Raw genomic sequence first — 15235 nt, forward strand, 5'->3', positions numbered from 1 at the left:
ATGAAACATGCTGATTACTATCATATAATTTATCCCTGCCTGTTCTTAACTTAAGAATTGCTTTTTAAAAGTAATATTTATTAACATACAAAAAAACTGCCATGGTGGCAGGTGGCCTGAAATTTTAACCTGCCACAGTCAACATGTACCCTGTATTTGGCAGGTGGCAGGTGATAACTCATTCCCTGTGTGAGCTAACTGCTGTCAGTCACACCGGAGGAGTGAATGAGTTAGCATTTAGCACTTCTGGTTCCCTAATGTGGAAATTAGTCAATTAGTTTTTTGAATGGGTTTTTAGTTAGATGCCTGAAATAAGCTCTGGAAATACGTCAATAAATGTGCCACTTGTGAATTTTGAATCTTTTATGTGTCTTAAATAAAGTAGAATAAATTAAATGTCTGTCTTAGTGTTTTTGCAGTTTACGAGTAAATGTTTGTACCGGTAGTGGCACGGAACTGACATTGGAGCGTGTTCCATGACGAACACAGAACGGCATTGCACGACGTCAGTAAGGGCAGCTGGTGAAGTCGGCATCGATGTAGACTCGCTGTTGGAGGGTTTTCTAACCCACTTCCACTCACGGCTAATTGGTTTGGGATGGCACTTAGTTGGCGCACCCTCCACGCGAACGCACAAACGGAGTGGAAGTGGGTAGGGAGAGGGTGTAGGGGGTGGTTTAGAATGGGGCCTTAGTCTCATTCATATGAACGGAGGAAGGGAAATAACTCTGGATTCAGCTATTAGTATCAGCTATTAAAGTGTTCATAATGGGGAGTAGATTCACATAAAAAAAATAGTATCCACTGAGTTACAGACGTCTCTTTCTCAATGCAAGTCTCTGGGAAAAAGTATTTTTTGGCCCAATGGCATCACGTGACGGACAGGGAAGTTGTTGTACCGCCGTTTGGCCACTACGAAGATTTGCATCAAAGCCTGGCGCTCTTCCTGGGGGCTTGGTCCTCACCTTAACCATTCGATATAAATGCCTAACCTTAACCATCTCGCAAGAGTTTCCCCAATTTGCTGATTCCCTTCTAGACGCGACATGTGCTGTGCTCAAGGAGGGAGAAAAGAGTCATGCGTCATCATCGTGTCGTCATATCTTTGGGGTACAACACATGCGCAGTAAAATCTGATCTGCACTCACCAAAATTGAGCCAATAGCAACGCATGTCTGCAGCTCCAGTTACACTGCATGTGTCATACCCCAGAGCTTGTAGCAGAAAGGGGGGAAAAGTACAGAATAGCCCTTTTCCACCCTGACAGGAAAAGAAGGTGAGGAGATAAATGAGACACACCTGTGAGATGGGGGAGGGGAAATCAACAAACTAAAGCAGCATGGAGGAGAAGAGAGAGCAGTGAGAGCGGCTAAAGGAGGAGATCATCTGAAGTTAAATTCAGTGACATAAATATAAAAGTAAACTGAGCAGCAAGTGAGCTGAGATCCGGCTACATGTCATAAACTTTCTTGGACAAACAAGGCGCTGCTGGAGGTATGCTGATCCCAGGAGCAGGTGGAGGACCGGAGTCTAGTTCGTCTTGGACTTGTTTGGAAGCAACTGTTGTCTCCATGTCTTTGTTGGGCCATCAAGATAAGTGTCCTACAGTACACCCACACACACACATTCACCCTCACACCTTATCTTTTACTTAAAGACTGACATTTATCTGGAGTTCTCCTTTAATTGAATGAGTTAAAGGACATTTGGTTTTCTTATTTGGACTCAGGATTTGAGTTTTGTTTCTCTTGATTTAAAGGTCCCATATCATACTCATCTTCAGGTTCGTACTTGTATTTTGTGTTTCTACTAGAACATGTTTGCATGCTTTAATGTAAAAAAAAAAACAAAAAAAAAAACTTTATTTTCCTCATACTGTTTGTCTAAATATACCTGTATTTACCCTCTGTCTGAAACGCTCCGTTTTAGTGCATTTCAACAGAATTGCAACAGAATTGTGTTGCTAGGCAACAGATTGGGTCCATGTTTACTTCCTGTCAGCTGATGTGATTTACATACACTGCAACAGGAAATAAACTGGGACACATTTAGAATGTTTGTTTAAAACTGTGTAATGATCTAAATATTGTATATTTGTGACCTCACAAATGGACAGACATCCTAACGGCTCGTTTCAAACGCACAATTTTTGAATACGGGCTGTGTGTATTTCTCCGTATATTGAGCGTTTTGATAGTTTAACAGTATTTATATAGCACTTAAATCTGCTTTATAATATAAAAGACATGAAAATCTCACTTTTTACAATATGAGACCTTTAATGGGTATTGCCTGTGTAAAATAGTCTCGAGTATGAAGCGTATCCTTCGTATCCTGCTATTGGGTTAAATACAGAAAGATTTAATTTGATAAAAATGAATTGATGGTTTGCGAATTACCCGTATTGTATTGTGCATCACTAATAAATACAATAAATAGTTTGATATATACCTTAATCATCTCGACCATATTTACATGTACATAACAAAAGACAGCAACTCAAACACTTTGTGTTTGCAAACTTTATTTTGGTTAGGGGGAATGTTTGTGCAAGACATTTTATTCCTGAAGGTTAGGCAAAACTGGAATATCACATTTTCACAAAGTAGAGAAAGTAAGCCCCCCTCCACCACCGTTCACAACATGATCCGTCTCTGATCATCAAAGACCGTCATATTAAATCAGAGTAAAAATAAATCTAGAGAGTTGTTGCGCACCTGCGCCCCAATAAATACTGCCATCGGAGTCGACTAACGAGCTACAATGTGCTTGAGTAGATTACAGAGACGTGTGCCGTGTGTGACGACATTTCTACATGATATTGTGAAATGGAACCACAGAACATCCACAGTTCTGGTTAGAACATCTGAGTCTTGCTTGGCAAAACAAATTGGGGTGCAGACAGGAAACTACTCACTAGATTATTTTTTATGCTCCGTTCACATCTTTACACTTTTACTTCACAAGATTTTCTTTAACCGTAACAAACGAGGGCAGCAGCTCTCGTTTATGTCACCAGGTTGTTGCTTATTACTGTTAGAACAGTTCCCAACACAAGCTTGCCGAGGCGTTTTTGGCCAGGTGGTTACAGAGAGGGACGCTTGGTCACTTTGGTCAGTGAGTCAGCAGCAAACAGTTCACACATCCCGACAGCGTCTGGGAGTCGTGGCACACTTCAGGACTTCAGTCCATGACACAGTATCAGTAGTTACACTAAGTAGCTTGGTCCCCCATCAGAGATTAACTTCGTGCACGTCTGTTAGCGTGCACACCTGTGTGCAAGTACCCAAGCTTAACATACACACACACACACATTCACACATTTCTCCATACTAAGCCCAGTGGAGGCACTTCATATGAGACTGTAGAACCTGACTATGTTGGGCTGTAACGAGGCAGTTCAGAATAAAACGGCAGGTGTGTCTAATTGTTTAGTGTTGATTTAAAGTGAAGAAACCCACACAGGCCTGGAGGGTGTCTGTCTTTAGGAAAATCACTCTGCCACTCTGAACACTGGTCAAGTTATTGAATAAAGAATAGAGGGCTGCAGGAATGAGTTCCGGTTCCCTCGTCTGGAAGTTTTTTTTAATTAGATGCCTGAAATAAGGTCTGTGGGATTTTAACATTTTGTTCTGCAATATAAAATACGTCAGTAAATATCCCACTCGAGAATTTTGAGACTTAAAAAAGGTGGTTGCTAACAAGTGGCTAAATGAGACGACTAAACGTCGTCACGCACTCGTGCGCCTTTACATCCTTGTTGTGTATACTCGCGCTCATGCGACCGTGGTGTTTGTTTATAGTCGAACGTTAGCGTTTTACTTCTGGTGATTATATTAACACTTCAAAAATCATAGAAGTGGTGTTTATTTGTGAAGATTAACTTGCTGAACAAAACATGTAAGTATCACAAACGTTTGTGTGCCACCTAGGGATGAGACGGAGAGGAAAGTTTCCCACCGGTTAATAAACACCAGACATTTTACAAGAAAAGATGACGCTCAATATGTGTAATGCGCTCACTGATCTTTAATGTTAGGTGGCTGTGTGTCTGGTCGAGCTCTTGCTACAAGGCCGCAGGTTTGCATCCGGCGCCACTCCGCTGTGCACACCGGCTGTAACTGCTCCGCACGGCATTAACGTTATGGTTTACTCGTTGCATTGGGTTTTAAATCAGAAGTATTGCTAAACAGGTGCTTTTGCTTTGACACCAAATCCTCCGCCATCGTCTTGTCCATCAACTGTCTCTCGTCCTGCAGGAAAAGCAAAACAACGGTGGGGGTGGTGGGCAAGTAATGTGCCCATGAACGCCGTATAACACAGACTACCACGGAGGGCTGACCACAGAGATTATTTTCTGCAATAATCCAAAACCCAATGGAACAATCTCATTGGCTTTTTGTCGAGGGAACCAGGGCGATGCCAACTACCTGGTTGGCCTACAGAAATACGTAATCCCTGCAGCACTCTATAGACGTATAGGCCAAATTTACCAGCATGTGAGTGGTGGCAATTTTCGCCCTGCACCCGTCCCATAAATAGGAACTCATTTTCACTGATACAGCCCATACATCATTACTATTCATACACATGCACACACAAATCATACTAGTGTGTGTTAAGATTAAAGTCAATAGCAGCTTTAAGGGGCAGGCACGTCAAAAATGAGAGCCAGGAAACAAAAACAAAAAAAAAACTGCCATCAAGTATGAAGACCAAAATCCAGAAAAAGCTACGGCTGCATCTCAGCGGTCTTTCTCTGAGGATGACGGATCATCTCGCCGCTCTTTCTCCCTTTTGACCTGTACTGTATTCTGATTCAGAGAGTGAAAGATTAAAGCGTGGATGCAAACCTCTTATTCGAGTGCAGACAATTCAGTTTGCACTGCGTCAACGTGTGTCACCTATGGCACCTAATGTGAAAACACCTATGGCTTCAGGATGCAGTGGTCAAAAACTAAATAAAATAAATTAAACTATATCAGGATATTTATTAAGTATAACAACTAAAACACAGTCCAAATACTTTAAAATAACTGCTACAGCCCTGTTCTACATACCTATTAATTCTGCTAAATACTATTCATATTTTAAAATCATCTTAAATCCTTGATAGGCAACATTTGAGACAGTAGGATGGGTGATTCATCAGCAAGTATGAGTCGCATTATTACCTTTTAATTTAAGGCAATAGCACGCGTTCCCTCTGCCTACACATATCAACACTGCCAAATGATCTGACAGCACAGATTTAAAATGAACCAAAGCTCACGATGAAGCCATACTAAAGTTGGGATCCAGGCAAAGGAAGTCCGTTAAGGTTAAGTATTAAGTAGAGGATAACTACCGTGACATTTAAGGCTTTTTCCAGAAGGCTTGAGGCTAGCAGAGCAACACATGCTCGGACAACATCAACCCGAAAAAAGGACCGGAGGAGGAAACGGGTCCAGAGCTTCATGCTAGACACATCTAGCAAAACATAACCTGCATTAAATGTCCTTATTTTTCTTTATAGGTAGCAGAAATACAACACAGGGTAAGGCCAGTGATTAGTTAGATGAACGGCCACACACATAATGTCCACACCACATCAGTTCACTCGTATTACAGTAGTTAAGTGGTGAGGGAATGTGTCGGAGGGGAAACTTCCCAGCTTGCATTATTTGAAGTACTTGCGTGCTTGCAAGTGATCAATTTGCTTTTTCACATACTGACATACATTTTAATATTAATGGGATGCCATTCTGTTTCACATTAGCTATAGACAAAGAGGGGCTAATGGAGCTTCTGCTCCTTTTGCCAAATGTTAGGCATAAACATTTAAAAGTAATTTCTACAGTTCAAGTAGGACCATCTACAGAAATACGACAAAAACGGTAATAAAATAACTACTTCAAAAGCAATCCTTGAAATATTACACACAAGAGGGCACTTTAGACTTTCCAAACGTAAGAGTAACTACATGGAGAACGTTACTGTTTTTGCTAGTGCTGGCTTTGTCTTATTTTTAACTAAAATTCTGCTTAACAGTGATAGTTGGCTGTTTTTGCACACTATGCAAAAACGACCTTACGGTGCAGGTCAGACGCCATGTTGTGTTCCTGATAGGGGAGTCTCACTTTTAGGCCCGTTAACTATGGGAGGGAGCTTCTGGGACAAAAACCTTAAACAGTCATATTAATTGCATATACATGTAACCTTCTTATTTAAATGGATCACAAACCTGTTCAGAGGATAAATAATTGCAAATAAAAACATCACACAAGGACATCCTAAATCTTGCCTTTGGGCAGTTGTAAGGCCACAAATGCTGAAAAAAGTTGAGTTGTTCCATGTCAACCTAGGAAAAGCACTGTGACAATCGTATGGCAAGCATATTCTCTCAGCTGCAAATTCATATTTTAACACCATATATACACAAACAAAGAGCAGCACATCCATGCCAGTGATGAAAAGAGGAATTCTACTCAACAGTGGACAACAATCTCAAAAAGCCTTCATCTGCAACAAAAGGTACGACATGGCTTAAGACCTGAGGAATACTTTGAAACATCACAACCTGGTGGCTCTACAAATCAAGCTCTGAAGCAATAAAATGTAATTGATCACTTGCAAGATCTTAAAGAATAAACCACAGAAGCTGAAAGTAGCTGTTGAGAAGAACTCAAAACACACCAAGGGGAGGGGGGGGGGGGATAAGCGCACGCATTAACGGTAGCCTGGGTGATGAGCGTGAACACCTCCGCTGTTGTTGGGGTCCTGAACTTGGCCCATGGCTGACCTGTGCATCTTCTCCATCACACCCATGTTCTGCTCCTGAAAGCTGGGCATCTGGAAGTCCCCTCCTAAGAAATCCACATTCTGCATCATCTTGGCCGGGCCAGGAGGACCCTCCTTCCCCGGCCTGTACTTTGCCCCTGGGATGCGGTCTGTGGAGGCACCAGCCTGCCCTCCCTGGAAAGCCACCGGGAGGTCCTGAGGGCCGGATCCATTGTTACCTGCTGTGGCTGGGATGCTGCCCCACGGTGGCTGCATGTAGTGGCCGTTAATGTAAGGCATAGAACCTACTGGGCAGTTGACGGGGGATAAAGGTTGTGGTTTTTCGCCCGGATGTTTTAGAGGAAAGGACTGTGCGGTGTTGGGTAGCTTGTGGGGATAGTTGAGGTTTCGAGAGGGGAAAGCACACTCAGCTGGAAGCTCCATCCTCGGGTTCTTGCAGGGATGGGCCCCCTCATGAGGCTGCTGCATGTGGGCCAGCTGATGCTGGGCCCAGGAGCGCTGCTGCTGCTGCTGCTGCTGCTGCTGCTGTAGTTGTTGTAAATGTTGCTGCTGCTGTAAATGCTGCTGCTGCTGTTTCTGCTGATGTAAATGATGCTGCAGATGCTGCTGCTGCAGTTGTACCTTCTCTGGGTCTGCGTGAAAGGCAGGTATAGTATTAGTAGCAGCTATATTGGGCTGTGAGTGGAGAGCAGCGTTGGGAGTCTGAGCTGTAGCTTTGTCTGGGGGTCCCACCATGAGGCAGCTGGGCACCGAGCCCAGAGCCGGGTGGTGAAAGGACACCCTGGAGCTGGCGTTGATCAGCAGGTTGCGGCTGATGGGGCTGGGATTTGCGATCTGGCCCTCACAGACTGAGGTGGCGCCCATACCAGCCCGTGCCTGGCACAGCTGGTTGATTTGGTGCACAATGCTGCTCAGGTCACTAGGCCGGTTCTGATGCAGGCTGGCTGCCATGGACAGTGGGATGGTGGAGGTAGATACAGTTACATTTGGTGGGGCGTCTGCGTCAGGGAGCTTCCGGGGCCCGTATGCCCCTGGTTGGGGCTGCTGGAGGCTGTTAGGCATGGTAGGAGGTCCTGAACCCACAGCCTGGGGGAGGGGCTGTGAGCCAATCAGCCCCTGGGTGTGCTGCAGGCTCGGAAGCGGAGCTCCATCAGACATGTGGTGCAGATCCTGAGTCACTCCTTGTTGTGTATGTAAAGCTTGCAGAGGAGCCGCCTGATGCTTTAGTGTCTGCAGATGAGAAAGATGCTGCTGTGGTACGACTGGTGGACATGACTGGCTCTGCTGCTGCTGCTGCTGCTGCTGCTGCGCCTGGCTGTGAGGCACACTCTGCTGCCTCTGGATGCCTTGTGGATGAGCCAATCTCTGCTGTGAAGTCTGAACCTGGGACAAACTCTGCTGCCGCTGCAGCACTTGTGAATGAGCCATGTTCCTTTGCTGCAGCGCCTGCGGGTGAGGCATCGTTTGAGGCTGCTGTAAAGTCATTGGATGATTCACGCTCTGCTGTAGCGCCTGTGGGTGAACCACACCCTGCTTCTGGGCAGCAGGCTGCGACGGGCCCTGTAGGTTTGGAGCAGGCTGAGGAAGATTTAAAGTGCTTTGAGTGGCGTACGGCCCGCTGTGAGGGTTCATGACTGCCTTCTGAAGCTGTCGGGCGCGGCTACCGTCTGAATCTTTGATGACGCCTTTGGCAGGCGCACGGAGGACAGCGAGCAGACCCCTACTGGAGCTGACCTGAGAGGGGTAGGGACTGTGGCGCTGGCTGGACGAGGACGTGTCAAGCCCGTTGACTGTGCGGCGAATGTGCTTCCTTTGAGGTACTTTGACACTGTTGGGGAAGATCTGGATGGTCAGAGGGTTGTTGGCAACTTTCTTAGCAAAGGCATCCAACTCTGCTGGGGTTGGATAGCTGGCAGATCTCATCTTCTGTGTAGTTTCCCCTGAAATGTGTGTGTAACGTCAGACAACCAGAAACACCAAGCAAAGCACACTGACTGTGTTTACATGCACACTAATATTCTACTATTATTCAGAGTATGACAATATTCTGAATTTGATACGGGTCATGTAAACAACGATATGCTGATATTATTCAGGTTTTAGGAGCATTCTTCGGACATGTATACAGCACATTCAGAATATTAGCCAGCTCGTTGCGTTGTACACAAACCAACTAGCAGACAGTTAGACGCATGCCCAAAAGAAAAGCCCACATATCTGGTCCGAAGGATAAACACGCCTACTGTTATACATTATGAAAGTCTTGGATATCAACCGGTTTTTGGATATGCACAAATATCACAACGCCAACCTTTTCAAGAAGGTGGTTGAAGTAATGAAAGAGGGAGGCCGTGGCTGCATGTAAACGTGAATATTAGCGGAATATTTATTTTCATTAGCCATGTAAACAGCTCGGTAGGAATATTGTCTTTTTTGGAATAAAGGAATATATTTTCTACTTCCTCGTTTGGGCTCACTGCGGTTTGTTTTGGTTGCCGGATACGGAACGGATATGACGTCACGTTACTCAGACTACAACAATAAAAGCACTAACTTCCCTCTACCTCCACATACACTAAAATTAAGCAAATATATCGATTCTGGCATTAAAAAAATCGTAAAAAATAAATTGTGATATATAGTTGAATACATTTGTTTCCCACCCCCCTCTGAAAGGTTTTGTGTGTCCAAAACTGAATCATCATCATCGTCAGATCCCGAATGCTGACCAATGAGGAAATGACTCATTTAAATGGAAATGTGACCACAACATGGTGGAAGACAGAAAGCACTTACATTTCTGAAGTCCAGTGTTCATCTGCGTGCGGGAGAGAAGTCTGATGGTAGGGTCACCTGATGCTGGCAGACAGGCCAGCATGTCACTCTTCCACTAATGCAGCATGGGACACCTTCTCCTCACCATACTAGAGAGAAACAGAGCAGGCACAAGTCAGCCGCTGAGAGACACTTACGTTGGTGTGAAATGACTTTGTTATCGCCCATTTTCACATCCAGCACAGTTTGACCTTTTGCAAATGGCAGCTTGTACTAAAGTGAAATCATGGTTCTGTAAAAGCTCGCTGTGTACCCGCTGAGAGCTGAGATGGAAAAGACGTTTTTTCATTGAACAAAACAGCACATGGGCCTATCATGATAATTACGTTATCGTCTTATCGTATGACACATTTTGCTGACCTCCATAATGCCCGTTGTGTTTACATAAGAATGTCACCAACATTTTAGCCAACATCATGCCGGATAATAAACGGCAGTTCACTGGAAATAAATCTGCCAATTAATTTCACGATTAATTGAGTAACTGAATGGTCAATAACATGTCAGCAAATGGTTAAAGGTGGCTATTACAATCTCCTTAAGCTCAAGAGGACGTCATCAAATGTTTTCTTTTGTCCAAAACCCAAAGATATTCAATTTATTATCACATAAAGCAGCATAACAACTTGAATCTGGAACTAGGGAATATGATTTAACTGACTAATTGTTTTAGCTCTAGTGATATAGATTGGGGCCTTTTTTGTGGTAGTCACCAGCTGAAACATAAGGTTATTTTATATCAGAATTATGACACAAAGAGTCATCATTGACAATGAGGACATGAGGCAGAGTTTAAGCAAACATCCATGTCTCCATTAGCTAATACCCAGTGACAGTCTGCACCAATTCACTGTATCGGTATCGGCACCGATTAGTAACTGGATCGGGTATCGGCCATGACGAGAAGCGTCTACATTTAATACAGCTTCTTTGTCTGCGTCATTATTAGATTCAGTGTTTCTGCAGTGTAATCCACGACCTTTACAAGCTGCAAGTTAGACAGATTCACCTCACACAGGTAACATGATACCAACGGACTTTAGGAAACTGTGATAGGCATCTTATTCTTTGACAAACGAGAAGTCAGTCAATCAAGAAAATAGCTGTCAGATTAATAGAAAACTATAATAATGGTTAGTTGCAGCCTTACTGCAGATTTAGTTACCAATCTCTTCCATTGGAAGAAGGCGGAGACAGGATCTCTTATGGTTTAGTCACACATCATTTTGCAGATTCATCACAGATTTGCAGACAGTTGTATGATTCACCATTAGTTCACTTCCACTGTTCAGATACTTAACTGACTTGTCATAGTGGTACAGTCTACAGGATTTTAGATTAATCTGAGATAAAGTGTTGTCTAAGACATGTACAGCACGTCGCATTTTTATATATATATATATATATATATATATATATATATATATATTTTTATATATATATATATATATATATATATAAAAATATATATATATATATATATATATATATATATATATATATAAAAATATATATATATATATATATATATATATATATATATATATATATATATATATATATATATATATATATATATATATTTTTATATATATATATATATATATATATATATATATATATATATATATATATATATATATATTTGTTATATTTATATATATATTTTTATATATATATATATATATTTATATATATATTTTTATATATATATATATATTTTTATATATATATATATATATTTATATATATATTTATATATATATATATATATATATATATATATATATATATATATATTTTTTTATATATATATACATACACACTGTATATATTTATTAGGGCTGTCAAAGTTAACACGATGATAACGTAAATTAAAATTAATTTTAACACCACTAATTTCTTTAATGCAATTAATCTTTCGGAGGCTTTAGCGGACTCAGTTTCAAAGCTGGTGTGAAGATACTGGCATCATATGAAACTAAAAAACCTAAAGAAACCATTGGTACCATCTGTACTAGTTTGTCGGGAAGGAGGCTAAATAACGCTCCAATCTTTAAATTTTGGCGAGGAAAAACTGTCTATGGGTACCCACGAGTCTCCCCTTTACAGACATGCCCACTTTATGATAATCACATGCAGTTTGGGGGCAAGTCATAGTCAAGTCAGCACACTGACACACTGACAGCTGTTGTTGTCTGTTGGGCTGCAGTTTGCCATGTTATGTTTTGAGCATATATTGTTTTATGCTAAATGCAGTACCTGTGAGGGTTTCTGGACAATATCTGTCATTGTTTTGTGTTGTTAATTGATTTCCAATGATAAATATATACATACATTTGCATAAATCAGCATATTCATCCACTCCCATGTTGATAAGAGGATTAAATACTTGCCAAATCTCCCTTTGAGGTACATTTTGAACAGATAAAAAATGTGCGTTTAATTTGCTACTGTATATTTTAGTTTTAATACACACTTTTTTTAGCATGCAGTATACACTATATACACCGTCATATCCACCTACCTCATGTATATAAAGAAACATATTACATTAATCATCCCATATTTATTACAGCACCCTTTACACTCATGTCATGCTGTTACATACATACAGTATATGTGTACATGGGTATAATGCCCTCTTTGCAGCATGTACCATTGTGTTAATGTTAATTTCATGCTGTGACAAACATATTTAAATGTGTACATGGCAGTTAAATGTTCATGTTTACTTTTGTTTCTAGCGGTATGTCTTTGCAAGTAGAGTGAGAGCAGTAGAAACAGGAGAGCCTGCTACCTCAGTGCTTCTTATCTATTTATTTACTCTTGATTCAGTCCTGGTACCTGGTGCTTCCTTTTAATGCAGCTTCTATTACTGTATTGTGTTTTTAATGTGATCTGATATGTTGTTTTAATAGCAGATTTTGCACATGCAAACCAAAGACAAATGTCTGCCTTTTGTACACAAAAAGCAGACAATAAAGTATTTCCTTCTTATATGTGTTCATATAATCAATAATTTGATCTAAATGCAAATGCATTTGGCTACAACCCTAGTGCTTCTATACTAGACTTTGGTACAGTATCCTACATCCCCTCAGGAGGACACAGTGAGAATAAAATGTTCATTAATGTGACCTTTTGTACAGACACAGGTCACACTAACCGGTTGGATCAGTGGCATCGTCCTCAGCTAACGCCTGAATGAACCAGATGGTCGAACATGTCGGTTTAAATGTTAATACAGGTGTTATAAGTGAGGTTAGGTAAACTTAGAGACAGCCTGTCTGCAGCTAGGTAACGTTAGCCATCTGTCTAGCTATCCAGCCTGTTAATCTGCTGTAATTTAAACCAGCTAGCACTTTATATCTATTTATTTAATCTTGATTCAGTCCTGGTGCTTCTTTTTAATGCAGCTTCTATTACTGTATTGTGTTTTTATTGTGATCTGATATGTTGTTTTACTCGTTTAATAGCAGTTTTTGCACATGCAAACCAAAGACAAATTTCTGCCTTTAGTACACAAAGTATTTCCTTCGGCAACAGTTTGGATCCATGTTTACTTCCTGTCAGCTGATGTTATTTACATAAACTGCAACAGGAAATAAACTGGGACACATTTAGAATGTTCACGTCTAAATATTGTATATTTGTGACATCACAAATGGACAGAAATCCTAACGGCTTGTTTCAAACGCACAATTTCTGAATACGGGCTGTGTATTCCAATGTATATTGAGCGTTTTGATAGTTTAACAATATTTATAAAGCACTTAAACCTGCTATAATATAATATAATATAATAGACCTGAAAATGTCACTTTTTACAATATGAGACCTTTAATGGGCATTTCGTGTGTAAAATAGTTTTGAGTATGAACCACATCCTTCGTATCCTGCTATTGGGTTAAATACAAAAAGATTTAATTTGAGAAAAATGAATTGATGGTTTGCAAAGTACCCGTATTGTATTGTGCATCCCTTATAAATACAATAAATAGTTTGATATATACCTTAATCATCTTGACCATATTTACATGTACATAACAAAAGACAGCAACTCAGATGAAAATCTCACTTTTTACAATATGTGACCTTTAACATTCAATATAACTACAAATGTCCCTGCTGTGGGACTAAGGATTACCTCATCTTAATCTTAGCATGATTCAAATTGAAATGTGTTTCAGTTTATCAACATGAAACATACAAAAGTTACAAAAGGTTGAGAATCCCTGACTTAGAGACAAGTCTGAAGTATTTATGTTGAAATGTTTTAGAATAAAAATAGTTCAGTACAAATGGTAGTAAGCAGTTTTATAGCATATGCTATCCAGCCTTTTAATCTGCTGTAATCTAAACCAGCTAGCACTTTATATCTTTTTATTTAATCTTGATTCAGTCCTGGTACCTGGTGCTTCTTTTTAAAGCAGCTTCTATTACTGTATTGTGTTTTTAATGTGATCTGATATGTTGTTATAATTTACTCTTTTAATAGCAGCTTTTGCACATCCAAATGTCTGCCTTTTGTACACAGTATTTCCTTCTTATATGTGTTCATCTAATCAATGATTTGATCTAGATGGAAATGCATTTGTCTGACTTTGAGACAGCCTGTCTGCAGCTAGGTGATGTTAGCCTTCTGTCTGGCTATGCAGCCTTTTAATCTGCTGTAATCTAAACCAGCTCAGATCTAATACATGTAGCTGGACTATTTCACACAAGGACTAACTGCTGGGTCACTTTCTCTGGGTGTAAATCATCTCATCGTTGAATAGGTTTCGCTGGAGTCTCAGTAAATAAGCAGCTTCTTTGTGCTGACTGAGAGCAGCAGGCCAGCTGGTTCCCAAACTTTAGCTCCTCATTGACGGAGAAACCCGACCAGACCCGAAGCACAGACGGCGTAAATATACTCACTCCTCGTGAATCTAGGAGTAGGGAAACTTCATGTTGGTGTAGATTATCAGGTTGATGTTGTTTTTGTGGAGATGTAGAGACCCTCCCCGGTGTTGGACCTCCGAGCTGCTGCTGTCTGGCTACGGCAGCAACATTTAACACGCATGTGCAGACAGATCAACCAAGGACCCTCCACCTTCTGCATTTAGGCAGCGATGCTAAACGCCTGTCCAATAATCCACACAGATGGGATGTTTTATTACTAAAGAGCCTAAATCAGGGGTCTCTAAGCAACCTGCAGCTCCAGAGCCACATGCGGCTCTTGAGCTCCTCTCCAGTGGCTTTTAAAAATGAAAATCTGAGATTTCGAGAATAAAGTCATAGTACTATGAGAATAAAGTCATAGTACTATGAGAATAAAGTCATAGTACTATGAGAATAAAGTCATAGTATTATGAGAATAAAGTCATAGTATTATGAGAATAAAGTCATAGTATTATGAGAATAAAGTCATAGTATTATGAGAATAAACTCATAGTATTATGAGAATAAACTCATAGTATTATGAGAATAAAGTCATAGTATTATGAGAATAAACTCATAGTATTATGAGAATAAACTCATAGTATTATGAGAATAAAGTCATAGTATTATGAGAATAAACTCATAGTATTATGAGAATAAACTCATAGTATTATGAGAATAAAGTCATAATATTATA

General features: G+C 40.6%; 1 protein-coding gene across 2 annotated transcripts; it reads right to left on the bottom strand.

Moving 5' to 3' along the window:
- Nucleotides 1-2507: 2507 nt before the first annotated feature.
- Nucleotides 2508-14752, bottom strand: LOC119491685 (protein FAM222B-like). Of its 2 annotated transcripts, none has more exons than XM_037775876.1 (3): nucleotides 14583-14752; nucleotides 9577-9704; nucleotides 2508-8720 (listed from the first exon to the last, which is right to left on the bottom strand). In XM_037775876.1, exons 2-3 carry the CDS (start codon nucleotides 9656-9658, stop codon nucleotides 6709-6711), a joined length of 2094 nt encoding a protein of 697 aa, XP_037631804.1. In that variant the 5' UTR covers nucleotides 9659-9704; nucleotides 14583-14752; the 3' UTR covers nucleotides 2508-6708. The 2 variants fall into 2 exon arrangements, with proteins under 2 accessions (XP_037631804.1, XP_037631802.1); XM_037775874.1 differs by having other exon boundaries at nucleotides 14536-14749.
- Between the last annotated feature and the right edge of the window lie 483 nt (nucleotides 14753-15235).

This window comes from Sebastes umbrosus, chromosome 7 (genome assembly GCF_015220745.1).
Source record: "Sebastes umbrosus isolate fSebUmb1 chromosome 7, fSebUmb1.pri, whole genome shotgun sequence".
Classification (NCBI taxonomy): Eukaryota; Metazoa; Chordata; class Actinopteri; order Perciformes; family Sebastidae; genus Sebastes; species Sebastes umbrosus.

Bases quoted from the DNA above. Each gene is read 5' to 3' on its own strand.
- LOC119491685 (XM_037775876.1), bottom strand. From the start codon at position 9,658: ATGCTGGCCTGTCTGCCAGCATCAGGTGACCCTACCATCAGACTTCTC. The intron at 8,721-9,576 runs GTAAGTGCTTTC...CACACATTTCAG, and splicing joins GAACACTGGACTTCAGAAAT to GGGAAACTACACAGAAGATG.